We start from the raw sequence: 17,467 nt of genomic DNA, 5'->3' as shown, positions 1-17,467 counted from the left end.
CTGTCCTAGCAGTGCACTTTACACCACTCAATGCTTCCCATTTGTTTCAAAGGTCACTTGATGTCATCCTCAAGGAACTGTTGAATAAGTTGACAGTCATCGCTGACATTAGAAAGTCGCTTTCTGCCCTCTACCCGGCTGGTTTTTGTTCATTCCAAGTTCATCTCCTGCTTCACCTTGTTCACCTTGTTGTACTGCTGATTGGAAATTTTGAACCTGGAAGCAACCTACCGGTCAGTGTAAATTTCCGCCAGCAGAACCAGAATTAAACCAGGATTTAAAACATATAGAGTGATCTCTTATTTTCTTCCAGATCTGTATATAATGTGCTGACTGTGTTGACTAAAATGATGGAAGAGGTACATTTTGTAAGATACATATCTGGGCTTCAATTGGGCAATAAACGTGCTTCTGTAACTGGGGCTGAGACCTTAGTAAGGACAGTGGATGTGACTGTATGTGGGATGGTGCATTTTTATTGATTGTTATTCAGGAAAAAAAATGTTTCTCTACATTAAGGCTCAACCAATTTAACCAATGAAAGGTGCCACTTTACAATAAGGCTACCCTTATAAAGGGATTACGAATGGTTTATAAGCAGGTTATTAATTAGGTTGTAACACTTTGTAAACCATTACTAGACAATTATAAAGTACCACAGTTTTTTTCTTATTAATGGGTTACTACCATTTATAAGTGGCAAAGGGTAGCTTTATTGTAAAGTGGTACCAAATAAAAAACTAAAATATGTCCAAAATGGAGAATGTTGTTTCTTTCTTGGTGGCTATATTTTTTATATAGGTAGAAAAGTAACAAGACAATTGCATCAATTGTTCATCCTCAATAGGGTGTCTCTGTGGGAAGTGAGACCTTGTTGGTCATTGATCATGTGTTTTTCTGAGAATGATACAAGCCTCAAAGCTTCAGCAGTCGCCGCTCTTTGTTCTTGATGCATAGCTCAGAACATTGGCTTAGTCTTGAGCTGCGGGTTATGACAAAAATAACATGATCATGAGTGCCTGCGATGGGCTGGCCCCCCATCCTGGGTCGTTCCCTGCCTCGTGCCCATAGCTTCTGGGATAGGCTCCGGACCCCCCGCGACCCAGTAGGATAAGCGGTTTGGAAAATGGATGGATGGATGGATGGATCATGAGTGCAAGTGGCCAGGATACGGTTCCTCTGCTGGGTTTCTGGCTTCATTCTCTGTTAAAGGAGGAGGAGTTCAGAGATCAGGTCATGAGGGGTCAGCTGAGGTGATCTGGGCATCTCATAACGGATCCATATGGTCGGCTCCCATGCAAACTGGTTTCAGACACATCGCAATGGGCAGAGATCCTGAGGCAGAATCAACAAATGCTGGATTATTTCTCATATTTACCAAACAAATACTTCAACTGATTTCGGTTTAAAAGTTCAAAGACATGCATAAGGTGTGTGACTTTGTGTTTGCTTATGTGTGTCCTGCAGTGTACTGGCATCCAACTCAGTTATACCTCAGACTTGCGGCCTGTGCTATCTGGACTAGACACCAGGTACTGACTAAGGTAAACACTTACGGATGGGTTGAATGGATCAGGTTTTTTGAATTTTATTGCCACTAGATGGAGAGGAACTCCATCCAAATACAGGGGAACAGCTTTGCACCAATTCAATGCAATACATGGAATTGACACCAGGAGGCACCGTTTAGCGTACGATCAGCAACAATGACATTGTGGAGTAAAGTTGAAATTGAGTATTAAAGGGCAGCAAGAGGCCAGAAGCTTAAGAGATACCAGACTCACGTGTGTATGTCATGCCTATCATAAAAAATGCAGCAGTTTGAGCAACGCTAATTACCAATTCACATTTAAGGTGAATTTTAGCCGGAGTTTAAATGTTCAGAATGGGCCGGATTAAGAACTCATGCTTTCAGGAGCTTCTAAATAAATTACCAGCTGAAAGGATATAAACAGGGAGAGTGTTGATATTATTGCAATGTATGTAATTTAACAGCAATCTTATCAATGTAAGCTCAGGGTTCACCTGCTTGTGGAAACACACAAGTTTTAGATTTGAGTCTGTACATGGGCTAGATGCATTCCTGTGCATCACTAGTGCAAGTTTTTAAGTTAAACACTGGCATAGTATATTTAAAAGGTGCACTGCTCACATGTGAACTTTAATACTTACTAGTTTTGTAGTTTGTACTAAATATCCCTGAAAACAATCTTTAATGGAACTTACCTTAAAGGTGTATATGTTCAAAGTTATATGCAAATCTTACATATTTATGCTGTGTCCAGGTATGGAGACAAACGTTAGCTGAAATAAAAAAACGTTTTTCACAAATATTTCACAGCGGTATCACAGTTTACAAAGAGAAGGAACCAATTTACAAACAGCAGGACTAATTCAGGTCGAATAAAACTGAAAGTACTGAGGTCACTGAGGTTCGCAATAACAGCAACAATAGCATTTTGTGCTGTTGTCTTAAGTCATGTATTTAAACTGTGCTGCTAAAATGCCACTGGGTGATGAAGAACGCCCTGAACGTGGCCACAGAAACGGACTTTAAAGGCAGAGTAACGTTAGCAGTAGACAGAGGCAGACAGACTTTAAAGACAGAGTAACATTAGCCTTAGACAGAGGCTGACGGACTTTAAAGGCAGAGTAACATTAGCAGTAGACAGAGGCAGACAGACTTTAAAGGCAGAGTAATGTTAGCAGTAGACAGAGGCTGACGGACTTTAAAGGCAGAGTAATGTTAGCAGTAGACAGAGGCAGACAGACTTTAAAGGCAGAGTAACGTTAGCAGTAGACAGAGGCAGACAGACTTTAAAGGCAGAGTAACGTTAGCAGTAGACAGAGGCAGACAGACTTTAAAGGCAGAGTAACGTTAGCAGTAGACAGAGGCAGACAGACTTTAAAGACAGAGTAACATTAGCCTTAGACAGAGGCTGACGGACTTTAAAGGCAGAGTAACGTTAGCAGTAGACAGAGGCTGACAGACTTTAAAGGCAGAATAATGTTAGAAGTAGACAGAGGTAGACGGACTTTAAAGGCAGAGTAACGTTAGCAGTAGACAGAGACAGACGGACTTTAAAGGCAGAGTAACGTTAGCAGTAGACAGAGGCTGACAGACTTTAAAGGCAGAGTAACGTTAGCAGTAGACAGAGGTAGACGGACTTTAAAGGCAGAGTAACGTTAGCAGTAGACAGAGGCTGACAGACTTTAAAGGCAGAGTAACGTTAGCAGTAGACAGATGCAGATAACAGATGACAAAGAAAGAGACGGATAAGGATAACTGAGCAGAGGAACGAGTCTAAACACAATCAAGGGCTTGTTTATTGGCACCTTGGTTATACAGTAATCCCCGGACTCACCTAATTGATCGGGGGGGGGAGGTCACTTGACAGTGTTCATGCCATTATGGAATGAGAGAGGAGGAAGAAGAAAACGAGGGATTGACAGTGAGGAGGAAAGGCAAGTGGATGAGAAGTATAGTGACTTTCAGAACATATCAGAATGAAAATGGGGGAGAACAACAGTAGGATTTTTTTATTTTAATGAGAAGAGGACTCTGGAGATCACTTTGGAGACTTTATACTGCTACAAGGCTCAAACTCCGATGGCCTGAGCAAGCCTGACAGGAAGGCAAGAGCAGAGCATCGTGATGGTACTGTCGATCCCGGATCCTGAAAGGCAGAGACCACTTCAAACTGTGGATGGGGATGCACTGGGCCGCCAAGCGCCGAATTCTCACAGAACACTGTCTCACTCCATCGAGGAAATCTTACGGAAACCGTGTTTGGCCAGGCAGCACGGCAGGATTGCTCCTGCTGTGTGCGTAGGAGTACAAAAGGTACAGGAAACTCAGCGGCCAGCTACCCATTCAGGTACGAATCCACAAGTTGCTGCATCTAAGACTGTGGAAAAGAGTACATTTCTGTGTTACTCTTGTATTGTATAACATGTATAATAGAAATTTCCTACCACTACTGTAAAAATCTGGGTGGATTATGGTATTCAGATCTCACAAGACTGAGTTTATGTATTGTTTTTGTAAATATTAGTTATCCACGACAAATGCATTGCTCTATTTTTCAGTTATACTTCCTAATTTATGTAACTTTTGACTGAAATATTATTCATATATCTCCAAAACCCAGGATTGTGGGGTTTGGCTATAAATTGTATTTGAATCCAGACAGTTTGTGTAAGTTCAGGTCTACGTTTGATTGTATAAATGTACCTTTGAATGCTTCAGCTTCTCTGCTTCATGAGGGACATCAGTGATGAGTGTATTAGCGCGCGGATCTGCTCAGAATCAGAATACTTCTATTATCCCGGAGGAAATTGTTTAAGGATTCACTGTGTGTCCGCAGAGAGGCAGCTGGAGAGAGGCACTGTGCTGCATGAGATCCGAGTCACTGATCACGTCACAGGGAGCACCCCACCTGACCTGGCAAACAGTCAGACACTCACCCATACAGGCCTCCCAGGAGACGAAGCAGAGAGCTGGGGGACTGCAAAGGGGAACGGGCAGGGGGGCATGCCCCCCCAGGCTCCCACAGGCAAGACATTCAAACATTTTTATGGAAATTAATTAATTTGGCATGTCAGAGATGTTGGATGTAACTTACAGGGCATCTCTTATTTCACTATTTTGTGATATAATGTCTTTATCACAGTAGGTGAAACATTTTCAGTGTTTATTATGAATAACTAATTTCAGTAAAGAAATACAGGCAGCACTGATAAGGGACCAGTCAGAATAACACAAATGTGGCCGGTGATGATGCGGTAACAGCCGTAACGGTGTGTGCCCAGCGGGACGGAAGGGCGGCCGGCGGGCAAGAACCACCTTCACACCAGACCAGCTGGAGAAGCTAGAGAACGTCTTCAGAAACACACACTACCCCGACGCCTTGACCCGAGACCTCCTGGCCACACGTACACAGCTCTCTGAGGGCCGAGTTCAGGTACGTAAGGGGGCAGGACGGCTACATCCAAATGAGAGGCTTTGTAGTTTGCGGGCATTTTAATAGATGTCCACATGTTGTACAAATTACATGACAAATATACATTTGGAGCAGATCTGAAGGCACCTTGATCCACAGAGCAGCTCCGTTACAGAAGGGATTTTATTATAAACGGAACAAACACCAAAAACAAAAGGGACCGTGAGGAGTCAAAACACAAGGCAGGAAGGTGACACCAGGTAGGAAAGACTAACGCCAGGACGAGGAAAACGGCACAAAGAACATCGTCGAATGTGGGTAACAAAGGAAGCATCTGACAAGCACACAGGGCAAGGGCAGGCGCATAAGACACTGATAACGAGGGTAGACAAAAAACAGAAGTGGATAATTAACAATGAAGCAAACACAAGGGAATGAACGCTAGGAAAAACTGGGAACTGGGTGAAGCAAGTCATAATAACACAACCGTAACACAACCAAGAGCAAAAAAACGTGAACCAATATAGAGATATAAACATAAGTGCATAATGTTACTGGGGAAACTGGTAGCTAAAATAACCAGCATTATTGAAGCTAGCCTCCAACCCATGGCAAAAGGGAGGTACTATTTTCACATACCCGTTTAGCGCATTTGGCCACACAGCAAGCAGGTGAGAGCAAGGGAACAAGCTAGGAACACAGAAGGATGCTATACTTACAAAACACAGCAAAAAGGATGGAACGGCCTGCGACACCTGCATGACAGTTACGGCAGGAACAATTCCTGACAGGATCAATATTCATCCCACTTTTATATCCTTAAAGGAATAAAAAGCATCTAAAATATCTAAAATAAATGCCTATACTTCTTTTCTTAGACTGTTTCAATCATATTTCTCATTCTACTACAATGAATACATATTTAAAGATGCTGACTTGGATAAACAGTGTGGAAGGATGGAAGGATAGAGGGATGGGTGGATAAAAGGTTAATAAAACAGAAGGGTACGTCAAAGTGTCAGCTGAATGAGATTACAGTTATAGAGAATGAATGGGAGAGAAGAGTGACACAACAAAGATTATACACATAGATAAAGGGCAGTCATTGTTTTTTGAATGCTGTGTGCACTTTGGACTCGGTAAATCCAATCCAATCCAAAAGCTAAGCTTCAGGTTCTCCAATTACTATAAATGTGATGAAATGTCTATATGTTGAATCTGGACACTCGGTCTCCACTGTGTGTGTGTGCGTGTGCGCTTGGGTATGTCTTCATGCAGAATAGAAATGATGACGTTAACAGGCACTTGACCCAACTCTCATGTCGACCCGCTCAGATCTGGTTCCAGAACCGCAGAGCAAGATGGCGCAGGAGTGAGGCGAAGGGCAGCCCAGGCGATGAAGAGCTCGCAGGGGACGATCCAGTGTCTGAATCCGCACCTTCCTGTAGACAAGTTAGCGAGACTCGCATGTCCTATGTATGCTGACTATAACAATTATTTATATTAGTTTCCATTGATACTCAATTATCATGGCTGTGTTGGTTTAGTGGTCGACAGTGAAGTGATGTTTTAAATCCATCTTCCTCTGTTCTACACAGAACAGGTGCTTTTGTCCGCCTTCTCTTTGTGGCCTGCTACCTTGGTCCATCCCCTTCGCCCACAAGACTGGTATCCTGGACTTAGCCCTACCCCCTGGACACTTCTCCCACTCCACCTCTAAGCTCCGCCCACCTACCATAATACATCCACTCCCCCTGCTCCCCATGCACACCTCAGTTAGCCCCCCTGTGACCTACCCATGGGTTTGCTTCGATGTGACTGACTCCCACTGGGGCACCATGCGAGGTGTGAACTATTGATCTGATCATCGTCCAGTGCACAACACTGCACGCAGCTAAAACGAAGTTTCCATGTCGACGATGCTGTATCATTATGAGTGGAAATTTCCATCTATGTGTCGATTGTACTGCATCGCTACATGCCAGTGTTTGTCTTTGGTCAGCTGTGTTTAAGTCTCTGAATGAGATAATAACATTAAAATAAGAACTGGTGTTTTTCTCTGAGGTCCTGGTAAAGCTCAAATTACATTGTTGTTTTTGTGAATAAATATGAATTTGTAACCTTTGTGCATATAAGTTTATTAGAAATATAAGTTGGTTATCTGATAATTAACACAAATTGGACAGGCTGAGAGAGACATGGCTAGCAATGTTTAAGGCGCTACTTACAGTGTCATTACATAACTACGAATGCAGTGAAGTAAATTTATTATATCATATCATTGATCGACAGATGTTCTACTGGTTATGGCGGCTGTAAATGCCAATTCTTGACAAAATGTCTAATTATTGCTCAATGAGTTTATGAGTCTATATAGATACATTTCTCCTTTATCTTAATTCAGAGGTTCACTGGCCGGTCAGCCACGGCTTGGAAATGTATGCAAAACAGGAAGTTCCTCCACTTATCTCCTGTCTGTCAATGTCCCCAGGCTGTGAGTTTTCTGTGATCCTCCATAAGTCTGCGTTGAAATTCTGTGAAAAAAAAGTACTTTTAAAGAAGGAGTCTTTTAAACTGCTCTATTTCAGTTCCATGAGCTGAACATGTTAAATACTAGCTGTATTTAACCTGACATAAAGGTACTTAACTGTGTAGGTTAACTTTTTCATCATGAACATTTATGTTGGTGTCAGTTTTCCTTCCATCTATCGATACCTAATGTAGGCTTACATTGAGACTTTTCAGTCTTCTGCCACATCACAGCTATTCTGTCCTGTTCAGCACTGATTACTAGCCCGTAAGCATTTTAAACCTCATCCTACAGGAAGTTGTTGTGAAAGATATTTGACAATTGACTATGTAGTCATATCAGTGACTTTCACCTCCCACAGAAGTCCATAGAACAAGGGGTGAAATCTCATGGACAAGAGTGTGTCAACACATTCGCCGCACTGTACACCTGTCCATTCAGATTCAGGTCAGAGAAATTTGCGAGGAAGTGTGTACGCAAAGTTTGTCGTTACTTCCTCATTGCTTATTCCTTATTATCTACGTATAGGGCATTTGTTCAAGAAGTGCTTGGGACGTGAAATAAAGAACCAGAGTTTGGCATGACAGATTTCCGCTTCAACCACGTGTGTTAAATTTTGCTTTCCCAACCTACCTTGTCGTAGTGATAGTAACACTGGATTGCACGTACGGTAATGTTCTGACTGAACAGGGCCGGCCCACTGTGACATTACCGTTATTTAGGCTACACTAAGTGTGATATTTCACTATTTTTCTTGCAAAACAGATGCTAGCTAGCTAGTTACCAGGTAGATACCCTATGTTACCTTAATGTTTTTAATATAAGTGAACTGAGAAAATCTGTTGTCTGCTGCTTAAGGCTCACCATAAGATCACCCTGGGTCTGAATACAAGTGGAAATGCGGTATATCTATGGTAGTCATGACTCGAGTATTACATCGACTGTTCCAGTGAATTCTTGTTCACCTTTCTTTACAACGCCGGTCTTGCCTTGACTCCAACTTCACCCTGCTTTTATCTCTCTTTACAACCTTCTAATGGTCCATGCACTATCAAATACTTATCACGTACATCCCAACGTCCTCTGAGAAAGCAAATCAATTAAAAAGGTTTATTCACATCATATGTTTTATTGCCGTGCACAGCATCATTTTAAATGTAATATTTTAAATTACATATTTTCCTTGAAGTGACAAAGGGTAGCTTCTCAATGCATCTATGACAAGCTACGGTATAGGGAGTGTCCACGAAGTTCATACGCTTAAGTAAACAGATCGTAAACCAGAAACTCCCTCCGGCAGACACACAACCCGAATGTTCATGCGTATTTACACGCACGCACAGACGATGGCTCACGTACTTGTGCGCGCACACACAAACACACACACACACACACACACACACTCACACACACACACACACGCACACACACACTCACACACACACACATCTTCCATTCATTTCTATGGAAAAAACCCTAATCCCAACAATGACCACCTTCACCCCAACCCAGCCCCAACCTTAACCATAAGTAACCAAACAAAATACAAGACCTTTTGGCATTATTAGTAGGTTGTTTGCATTGGGGGGGGTGGCATAGTGGTGCCCTGCTTAGCACTGTTACTTCATACCTCCAGGACCAGCGTTCAAGTCTCTGCCAGGGTTCCATGTGTGTGGAGTTTGCATGTTCTCCCTGTGCTGTCGTCGGGTATCGTTCAGGTACTCTGGTTCCACCCCCACAGTCCATAAACTTGCTGAAGCTATTTGGAGTTACCAGATTACCCATAGGTGTGTGTGTGCACCCTGTGGTGGGTTGTACCCCCATTCTGGGTTGTTCCCTGCCTTGCTCTAGACCCCCCACAACTCTGAATAGCAGTATCCAAACATCCAAGTAACAAAAGCAGTATCCAGAAATGGATGGATTATTGCATTTGAAATTTTATATAAAAACTGAGTTTCCCCTTGTGTGGATCAAAAAAATGTCCCAAGGACTTTTGACCTCACAATGTAATATATATATATATCCCCCCCCCCCCCCCCCCCACACACACACACACACACACACACACACACATCACACTATAACACATGTTGTAGTATAAGCATGTTTAACCCAAGCAAAATAATTCAGGGATTGTCAGATTCAGTATATCCCTTAAATCTTTAACTTGGAGCTACACTGTTATACAAAGACAACATAATAAATTTAATTTTATTTAGTGTTTATTTAGCACACATACTCGCCCTTGGACAAATGTGCTTAGCACATAGTAGTGAATGAGTCTTGGTTGAATAATAAGTATTTGCACATGTATAATGAACGTTAGGATGATATTGTGATAGTACAAACTTGCAGTAAAATATATTTTAAATTACTTGGTAACTAAAGTGCTCTAAATCCAACGCAGAATATCGGTATTGATTCGGGACACTCACTCCGTTTCAGATGCGGACTCTCTCTCTCTCTCTCTCTCTCTCTCTCTCTCTCCCTCACTTGCCACAAACTGCTTGAAATGCATCAGATTGCGTTCCAACACAAACCATCAGGCACAACTGATAGGTGGGGAAATATGTCAAATTACGATATTTATAACCAGACATGGGAAACGTTAGAGATGAGCGCCATATTGTTCGTCCATGTCAGCGCAGACCGAGTACCTGTCTTAGAAGTAATTATGAAACCACCACATTCACGAGTAATATTGTTTTACCTTATTTCGTTTATTGGTAGTCTACATCCATTACAGTCGAAGCTGTATCTATAATCCAAAGCAAAGCGCCCTAGACTTTTAGCGCTGGATTCTATATACATATATGGTCGATTTTCATGTATTTCCCTAGCTTGATAAATTAATATAACACTTCAGAAACAAACCGCTACTAAGACATGTATGATTGTACAGTTTTTTTGTGCAGTATTAAAATAGGAACATTTATGTGAGGTTCAGACTTTCTTTTTTATTATGTATTACAAGGGGAATTAAATAATATCTCAACACAAGCAGTCAGTTATGGTTGTAATTAATATTAATTATAGTAGCTTAATATGTATTTTCAGTGAATAATATATTAGAGCCAATCAGGGCTCTCCTCTCCGGCGTTAACTAGCCAGATGCCTCTGGGACTGACGTCAGCAGCCCAAGGATGGAGGCAGAGTTGTGCGTCTAGATTTCAATCTATCCGAAGAGATGGCGTCCAGTTCCCCATGAATAAGCAAAAAAGAAAAAAGAAACGAAAAAAGGTTCGGAAATTGAAGTTAAAGGAGAGGACGCAGGAAGGGAAATGAACGCACATTTTAAACAATATATTAAATGAATATAGCCGTACCTCGTCCAGGGGATCTCGCATTTTGGGGTTGAAGATAAATATGGGATTTATTTAATTGTTAAGCATCACGGTTTACATCCGCACTTGAAAGGGACCGGGGTAACGTTTGCTTTAGTGTTTTTTTTTTCTTTTTGCCTCCGCCTCTCTGTCTAACCAACGCTGGGACGGCGAGACAGAGAAGGGGCGATGGCTGCAGGGGGAAGATGTGGGGAAACCGTGGATCATTACCGGGCAGAGGTGGAGCGGCTTACACGAGAGCTTGCGGAGGCGAACCAGGAGAAAATCCGAGCGGCAGAATGTGGTCTTGTGGTGCTGGAGGAGAACCAGGCTTTAAAGCAGCAATACGCAGATTTGGAGTCGGAGCAGGAGGCGCTGAAGCAGGAGCTGGAGCAGTTACAAGAGGTAGTGTCCTCTACCCATCACTGCTAGGGTCGATGCTCTAGTATCGCCATTTGACAAAGAAATATGCACCGATTCAACTCAATTAAATCAGTATAACAAATATGATTCCAACATATTGTTGGGCGCCAGTGAGTCTCTCACCAGCCGCAGTATTAATAAATAAATAAATTATTTAAATATGGAATATGACATAACATTGCATTTAATATGAGTAAATCGGGGTTGAAGTGCATTAAGTAATAACTTCTTATTTGATACTTCCATGCATCATTTGACAAAGTTTACATGGACTGCACATCACTGATGCAATATGCAGAAGAGAAGTCACGCATTTGTATGCGTATAACCCATCGGGAGAGACGCATGGCACCTCCCGTTTGCGTGGCCTTTATACCCGTGTAAATAAGCTTTTTTTGTCCGCTGGAGTCTTAATGCATAGTAAATCCTGAGTCCACAGTTTTTCTGTCATCGGCATTACACGAATTTCCCATTAGTCTTGCGCTCAGATCAGGCGTCATAAGCGAGAGGTCAAGCAAATTCAAGCTGTCAATTCGGCAAGATGAATTTAAAAATGCATGAAGTCTAACTTAAGGAGAACGATTCTTCTCACTTTAAGCTTTTCCTAGCCTGTGCTCATGTTCAGCTCATAGCTTGAAATCCTTTTGGGCAGCAGGATCAGAACGATACCGCAGGGGTGTTGCTGGGTAGAAAATAGACAGAAAAGTAACCAAACCAGGATAATCATAAACTTTATTTTCTAGCACTTTTATTTATAGTTCGGTTTATATAGGGCCTTTTTCAATCATGGTTTCCGAATTTAACGAACCCATTAAAATGTGAGTTGGCTAAAGGGACCCCGAACCTGAATTTGAACAGCTCCCATATTTTACAGTGTTTGGTGTATTTCCATGAAATGTCATTGTTTGAATGATGGTGCTGAAGCTCCTGTCCCATTTGCGTGGAATTCTGGTGGGTGCCCTTCTTCTGCTTGTATGACTCTTGTGATATGTCCGCTTTGTGTGGTATTATGTGATGCAGCTTGATATCCTGGCACAGACAGTGCAGGGCTCAGGACCCTGAACCGGGAAACCACTGTGGTCACATAGGATTGACAGAGATAATGCATCTGCAGAGGGTCCCAGCTCTCCTTGTTCCCCTTCATTTTCATTTCAGCCCCCTTTAAGCTCTCCGACCCAGCCACAAACATGGATCGATTGACTTTTTTAATAGATGTTCTACACAAAGTAGTAAAGAAAACATACCTTGTTATGTTGAATAATAGTTTGATATGTAAGTGGAATATTCCAGTGTCTATCAAAAATCTATTGTAGGACCCAGAATGCAGTGTATTTGGGGCAGTTTGTTTATAATCTTTTGATCACATGACCAGATTAGTTTTCAGAGCTTCATTTTTAACGCACCTCTAACCAAGCCGGTCTCCCGGTCTCCATTTTGGCTCGGTTCTGAAGAGGGAGAAGCGAGTGAGCGAGCTGGATGAAGTGGAGGAAACGAAGCAGCAGAAGATGGTAGAGGGGAGCCTGAAGGTGTTAGTGTGAGCAAGGGAGCGTGCAGACAAAGGGGGGAGGGTACATCCCGAGTGAATCTGCATCAGTGCTGGTCGATGCTGAGAAACATTCAGTGTGATTCAGATTTACTCTGATTACCTTTGTAAATCTGTGTTTGTGCTGAGAGGGTTTGGTTGAAATAAGCTCTTAGGTTAATGTTCCCGTATTAGTAAATTGTCTTCAGTTTACAGTCTAGCAAGGACAGGAAGTCGATGTCAGAGCAGCTTGAACACTGACCTCAGCCGTACAGTCCATACTTGTGATCTAGACTGGGTCCTGGTCCTACACAGCTGTGCATTGTGGGTAACAGGCAAATTATTTCCCTTTGATATGAATTCTAATTAATCTGAGCAAATTCATTACAAAGTGCTTCAAAATGCATTAATAATTAGCCATCCATTCACCCAGAAATGCTTATCCTATACAGGATCACAGACACAAGTCAGGTAACACCCTGCATGGGATGTCAGATTAATAATTAGTATATTGCCACAATAATGTATCTAATTAATATACTTTTAGTTTTTTACTGAAGCAGTAAAGTTTCTTAGTAATATCTGGATTATAAGTGACTAAGTTTCATTTATAAAAGTTAGTTCCTTTGCCTGTTTATTTTTCGCAACCATGAATTTTTCCTGCAGCCGTTTGCATCGCTGGTTCAAGTCTTTCCATTAATATTTAATGTTTTTGTGCCGTTGATTTGTCACACAGCCTGTATAATGATCACCCGAGTGTTTTTGTTGCGTGTTCTGTGAGCACCATTAGATCACGGAGACCTGTCACGCCCGGCACATAGATGTCATTGAATACCACCTTCCTGTCTGCACCCTTCAAATCTGCACAGAGCAGAGGACAGGATGACTGCTGACTGCACACTTCTGCCAAGGTCGTTATGGGAAAGTAAAAAGCTGAAAAGCAAACCCACGCCTGAAGCTTAATAAGACGGGGCCGAGTAAAGTGGAGGCCGTTAATGTGAGGATGGCAGGGAGATGCCTTCCTGTGAGCATCCTCAGCAGAGCTGAGAACAATACACTGGAACAATAAAACTCTGCCGGTGAGCGGGAGAGCTGCTATTTCTGCTCACATAGCAGATGCAATCACCGAAATGGACAGCAGTGACTCATACAGGCGCCAGGAACAAAACCTCAAAGCACTAATCACGGAGATTTGGAATACTTTCATTTTGAATCTGTTTTGGTCTTCTCACTTTCGTCTTAAATTTAAAGCAGAAATAGTTTAGGAAATAAAGCAAGATGTACTGATTGAAAACTCTGAGCTCTGTAGCTGATAGGTGTTCCTGGTTTTGCTCAGATCATGTAGGTACTGGGGGGATTTTACTTTGATCACACTGTTATTCTGTTTAAAGCACTTAATTGACGATACTTTTCCAGAGTATGAACTTCCACGCCACTAAAAATACTAGGAGAATTGAGTCTTATTTGAACAACCCACGTGGATTTTTTTTACCTAGAAAATTGTTTGTATACCTGCCAGTCCCCAAAGTGAAACTGAAATTGCTGATTCGACCCTAAGCTCACCGTTGTAGGGTTTCGGGAGGATCTTGCTGAGTGTTTGCACAGAAATATCTCTTTAATATTTTTGATAGGTATAACTGGTCGGACAACAAGGGGCGAGATGCGATTTCCCCATAGTCTGTTTACTGGGCTCCGTGTGGTATTACAGCACCTTTGCTGAATGTATTTTTCTCAATGAGTCCTGTCACATTCATGAGAGATCAAAGCTCTCTGTGGCAGTTTTGTTCATGGAATTAGTTCAAATCTTGTCTCCTGATGCCTCATTATGGTAAATTCTGATTCGTTTGCCTCCGCAAAGGGTTGCTGCATAAATCCAAAGTGAGGCAATTAATATCACGCCTTTCTGAAAATGGGTGATGTATCAATTAGCAGTTCAGTCCGCAGTGTAATTACCATGCCGTGGGCCCCCAGCCATCAGCTGTGACAAGTCCCCACCCCTCATTTATGGCACCAGTCAAACATCTTTGTTTCACTGCCACTTTTAAATGGGGGGTGATGTATTGATTCGGGGCAAATCTGCCAAATGATGGGAGGAGCTATTCAGGATTGTTTAAACATGCTTTTTTGTTCTAGTTTATCTACATAAACTGGTGTTTTTAGTCAGTTCACTCTAAGCCGCTGGCCATTTTGAGGGCAGATTGAGGATCCCTGGTACAGGGATGGATTCCCGTCACACTTGGTCGCTTTTCTTGGTGGCTTCCCAGCATCAGCAGTGGGCTTCATGAAGCAGACAGGACGTGGGCCGGTGCCATGGCGATGTCGGCATCTTCTGTTAGCGTAGCCCACACACGGGGGAGGAAACACTATGGAGTGGGTTCATTTTCAGGTCAGGAAAGCAGAAGCCACATTGTGGGAGCCGGGGCCTTGTGGCCCCGCCCTGATCCTCAATGCTACCTTCCCATGCTAATGCTAATGAGATGACAGGCACTAACTACTACACTGTCTGTCCAGAAAGCCAAAATCCAGACCAAGATTTTGTTTCAGCCGACCTGTTGAATATAAAGAGCCATAGTCACAGCGTGCTCAACTGGTTGGTTGAAACAAACCCATCCCAAATCCTTACTGGGATTCAGCCATTATACCTCACCCCTCAACACGTCTTCCTGGTTTCACACCAGCTTGGGACTGGGATCCTTCTTCAATTTTAAAAGGTGGAGTAAATCCACGGGCCCCAGTGATCTGTGATGCTGATCTAGTTGTGGCACAGATCTGGTCTCCCAAAGGTTGCTGGCTACTTTTTCCTCAATGAGATGACGGCTAATGGTGAGAGCGGAGGTCTAATTATTATAACGAAATCCACAGTCTTATTTTCCAGAGGAAAGGTCCTGCCTCTAGATAAATCTGATTTCGGCAGCCAGGACTGCTTGGGCTGGATCTGTGTGAGGCAGACCTGCCTGCAGCAGGCAGACCATGTATAGACATAGACTGGGGTGTGTAATGACCACGACTTACCTTGATTACTCTGTTAAAGGCCTTTATCGATGATATTTTTCTACAGTTAAAACTCCCAAACCAGCAACAATATTTGGAGACATGAACATCCCAGACTCCTTCAAAGAACCCAGATAGATTTTACTCCTAGAAAACCACCTGTATTTCTTCCAAGCCGAAAATGTAATTGTCGTTCCCTCCATGGGTGGTCTAAAGGAGTGGTCTTGGGGGTCTGCAACCCAATAAGGGCCCTCAGTGAGGGCTGAGGGTGGCTACGCAATTTATTTTAAAATTGTAGAAAAAATGAGGACATCGCTGAAGACTTGGGTTGTAGCCTATATTGAATATTTATGGTATATTGATATAGAGGATAACACAATATCTTTTCTATCATTATATTGCTATTGTGCGTTGGAATTTGGGTTAGCGTCTCACGGAGCAGCCAATGGAAGGGAAAGGTGAGGAATCATTGATACTTAGCTTATTTCATTATAAACCATCACTAAATGTATTGCAGTTTGCGATTTTTTTATTTTGTTGAAGACTAATGCCTTAAAATGAGGCTCCGATTTTATAGCCATTTGCCAAATAGGTTTCAGATTCAGATTTGTTTAGTTTTTTTTTTTTAATCGCAAAATGCACAGAAACAGTATCATTACCTCTGCAGGCCGCTCAAACGCTGCTGGCTTAAAGCTTATCCAAGGTGGTAACACTGTGGTACAACCTGGGCAGGACGTTTGTAGAGCACATGTACACACACTTATATGCATATAACCACACACTGATAGCGTACCTGCATGTCTTTGGAATGCTGGAGGGAGCCTGTCTGGCACAGGGAGAACATGTAAGCATGCACACACACATATGTAATACATGGCACACAGACAGACACACACAGAGCGGAGAGGGGATGAAGCCCCCCCCCCCTGCAGATGTGCTGCCCACCGAGACACGGTGCCGCCTGAACTGAAGTCATGTATTAATAAATAGATCATGAAGGTAATGGAAGAAAGAGGAGACTGTGAAGTCATGCACGCTAAGTAATGCTGCCGTAAGTTTTACTCAGGACAGGGATCAATGCCTCAGATATTGTATTCGGAACAGAAAATGATTCAATTCAGATGTGCATTTTTGCTTGACACTGTTGAGAAACGGTGATGATTCACCAGTTTGCATGATTTGTATTCTTAGCGGTTTGTTTATTAATGTGGCTTTACTGCTTTTTCGACGGAGAGGGTTGTGTGGTGGCTAAGAATGTACAGATGTAACCTGCAAGATTCCCAAGAGGGACGCTGCCCTTATATTCTCAGAAATGATCATTAACCTCAACTGATTGTATAAAATATCAAGGTATGTTTTTTGGGTAAAACCTTTATTGGCTCATCTAAGCACCCAAACCCGCATCCCTGGTCCAGTAGCTCTTCCTGTTCTCATAACCGGACCCGCATCCATCCCCCGTTGTTTGAAATCTCTCCTTTGCACCTTGTCTGAAGTCAGTTTTGTCTCCCACACACGAATATGTATTGCAGTACTATGTTTGTGGGAATGCAATTCACTGGCTGAACTGAATAATTTATGAGCAGACTGGCTGTAGTAGCTGGTGCAGCAGAGGAAGGTGTTTCAGAGGGTGTGTCCTGCGCCGGCAGCCACCTTACACTGCCCCATGGAAGGAGGACAGAGTCTCCAAGCCACCAATCTGCTGCGATGTCATCCTCGAGAGCTCTCTGCTCTGACG

General features: G+C 42.7%; 1 protein-coding gene across 3 annotated transcripts in view; it reads left to right on the top strand.

Moving 5' to 3' along the window:
* The first annotated feature begins 10,603 nt into the window (after positions 1–10,603).
* Positions 10,604–17,467, top strand: part of LOC125738241 (protein bicaudal D homolog 1-like) — a 29,261-nt gene continuing 22,397 nt past the window's right edge. The window contains exons 1-2 of one of the 3 annotated variants that reach the window (XM_049007019.1): positions 10,604–10,713; positions 10,972–11,201. In XM_049007019.1, coding sequence (XP_048862976.1) covers positions 10,986–11,201 — 216 coding nt within the window. In that variant the 5' untranslated portion in view covers positions 10,604–10,713; positions 10,972–10,985. Of the gene's footprint in view, positions 11,202–17,467 lie in introns of all 3 variants that reach the window. The other 2 variants (XM_049007018.1, XM_049007020.1) reach the window with 2 other exon arrangements.

The sequence above is a fragment of the Brienomyrus brachyistius genome, chromosome 3 (genome assembly GCF_023856365.1).
Source record: "Brienomyrus brachyistius isolate T26 chromosome 3, BBRACH_0.4, whole genome shotgun sequence".
Taxonomy (NCBI): Eukaryota; Metazoa; Chordata; class Actinopteri; order Osteoglossiformes; family Mormyridae; genus Brienomyrus; species Brienomyrus brachyistius.
This window is presented reverse-complemented; position numbering and strand designations above follow the sequence as displayed.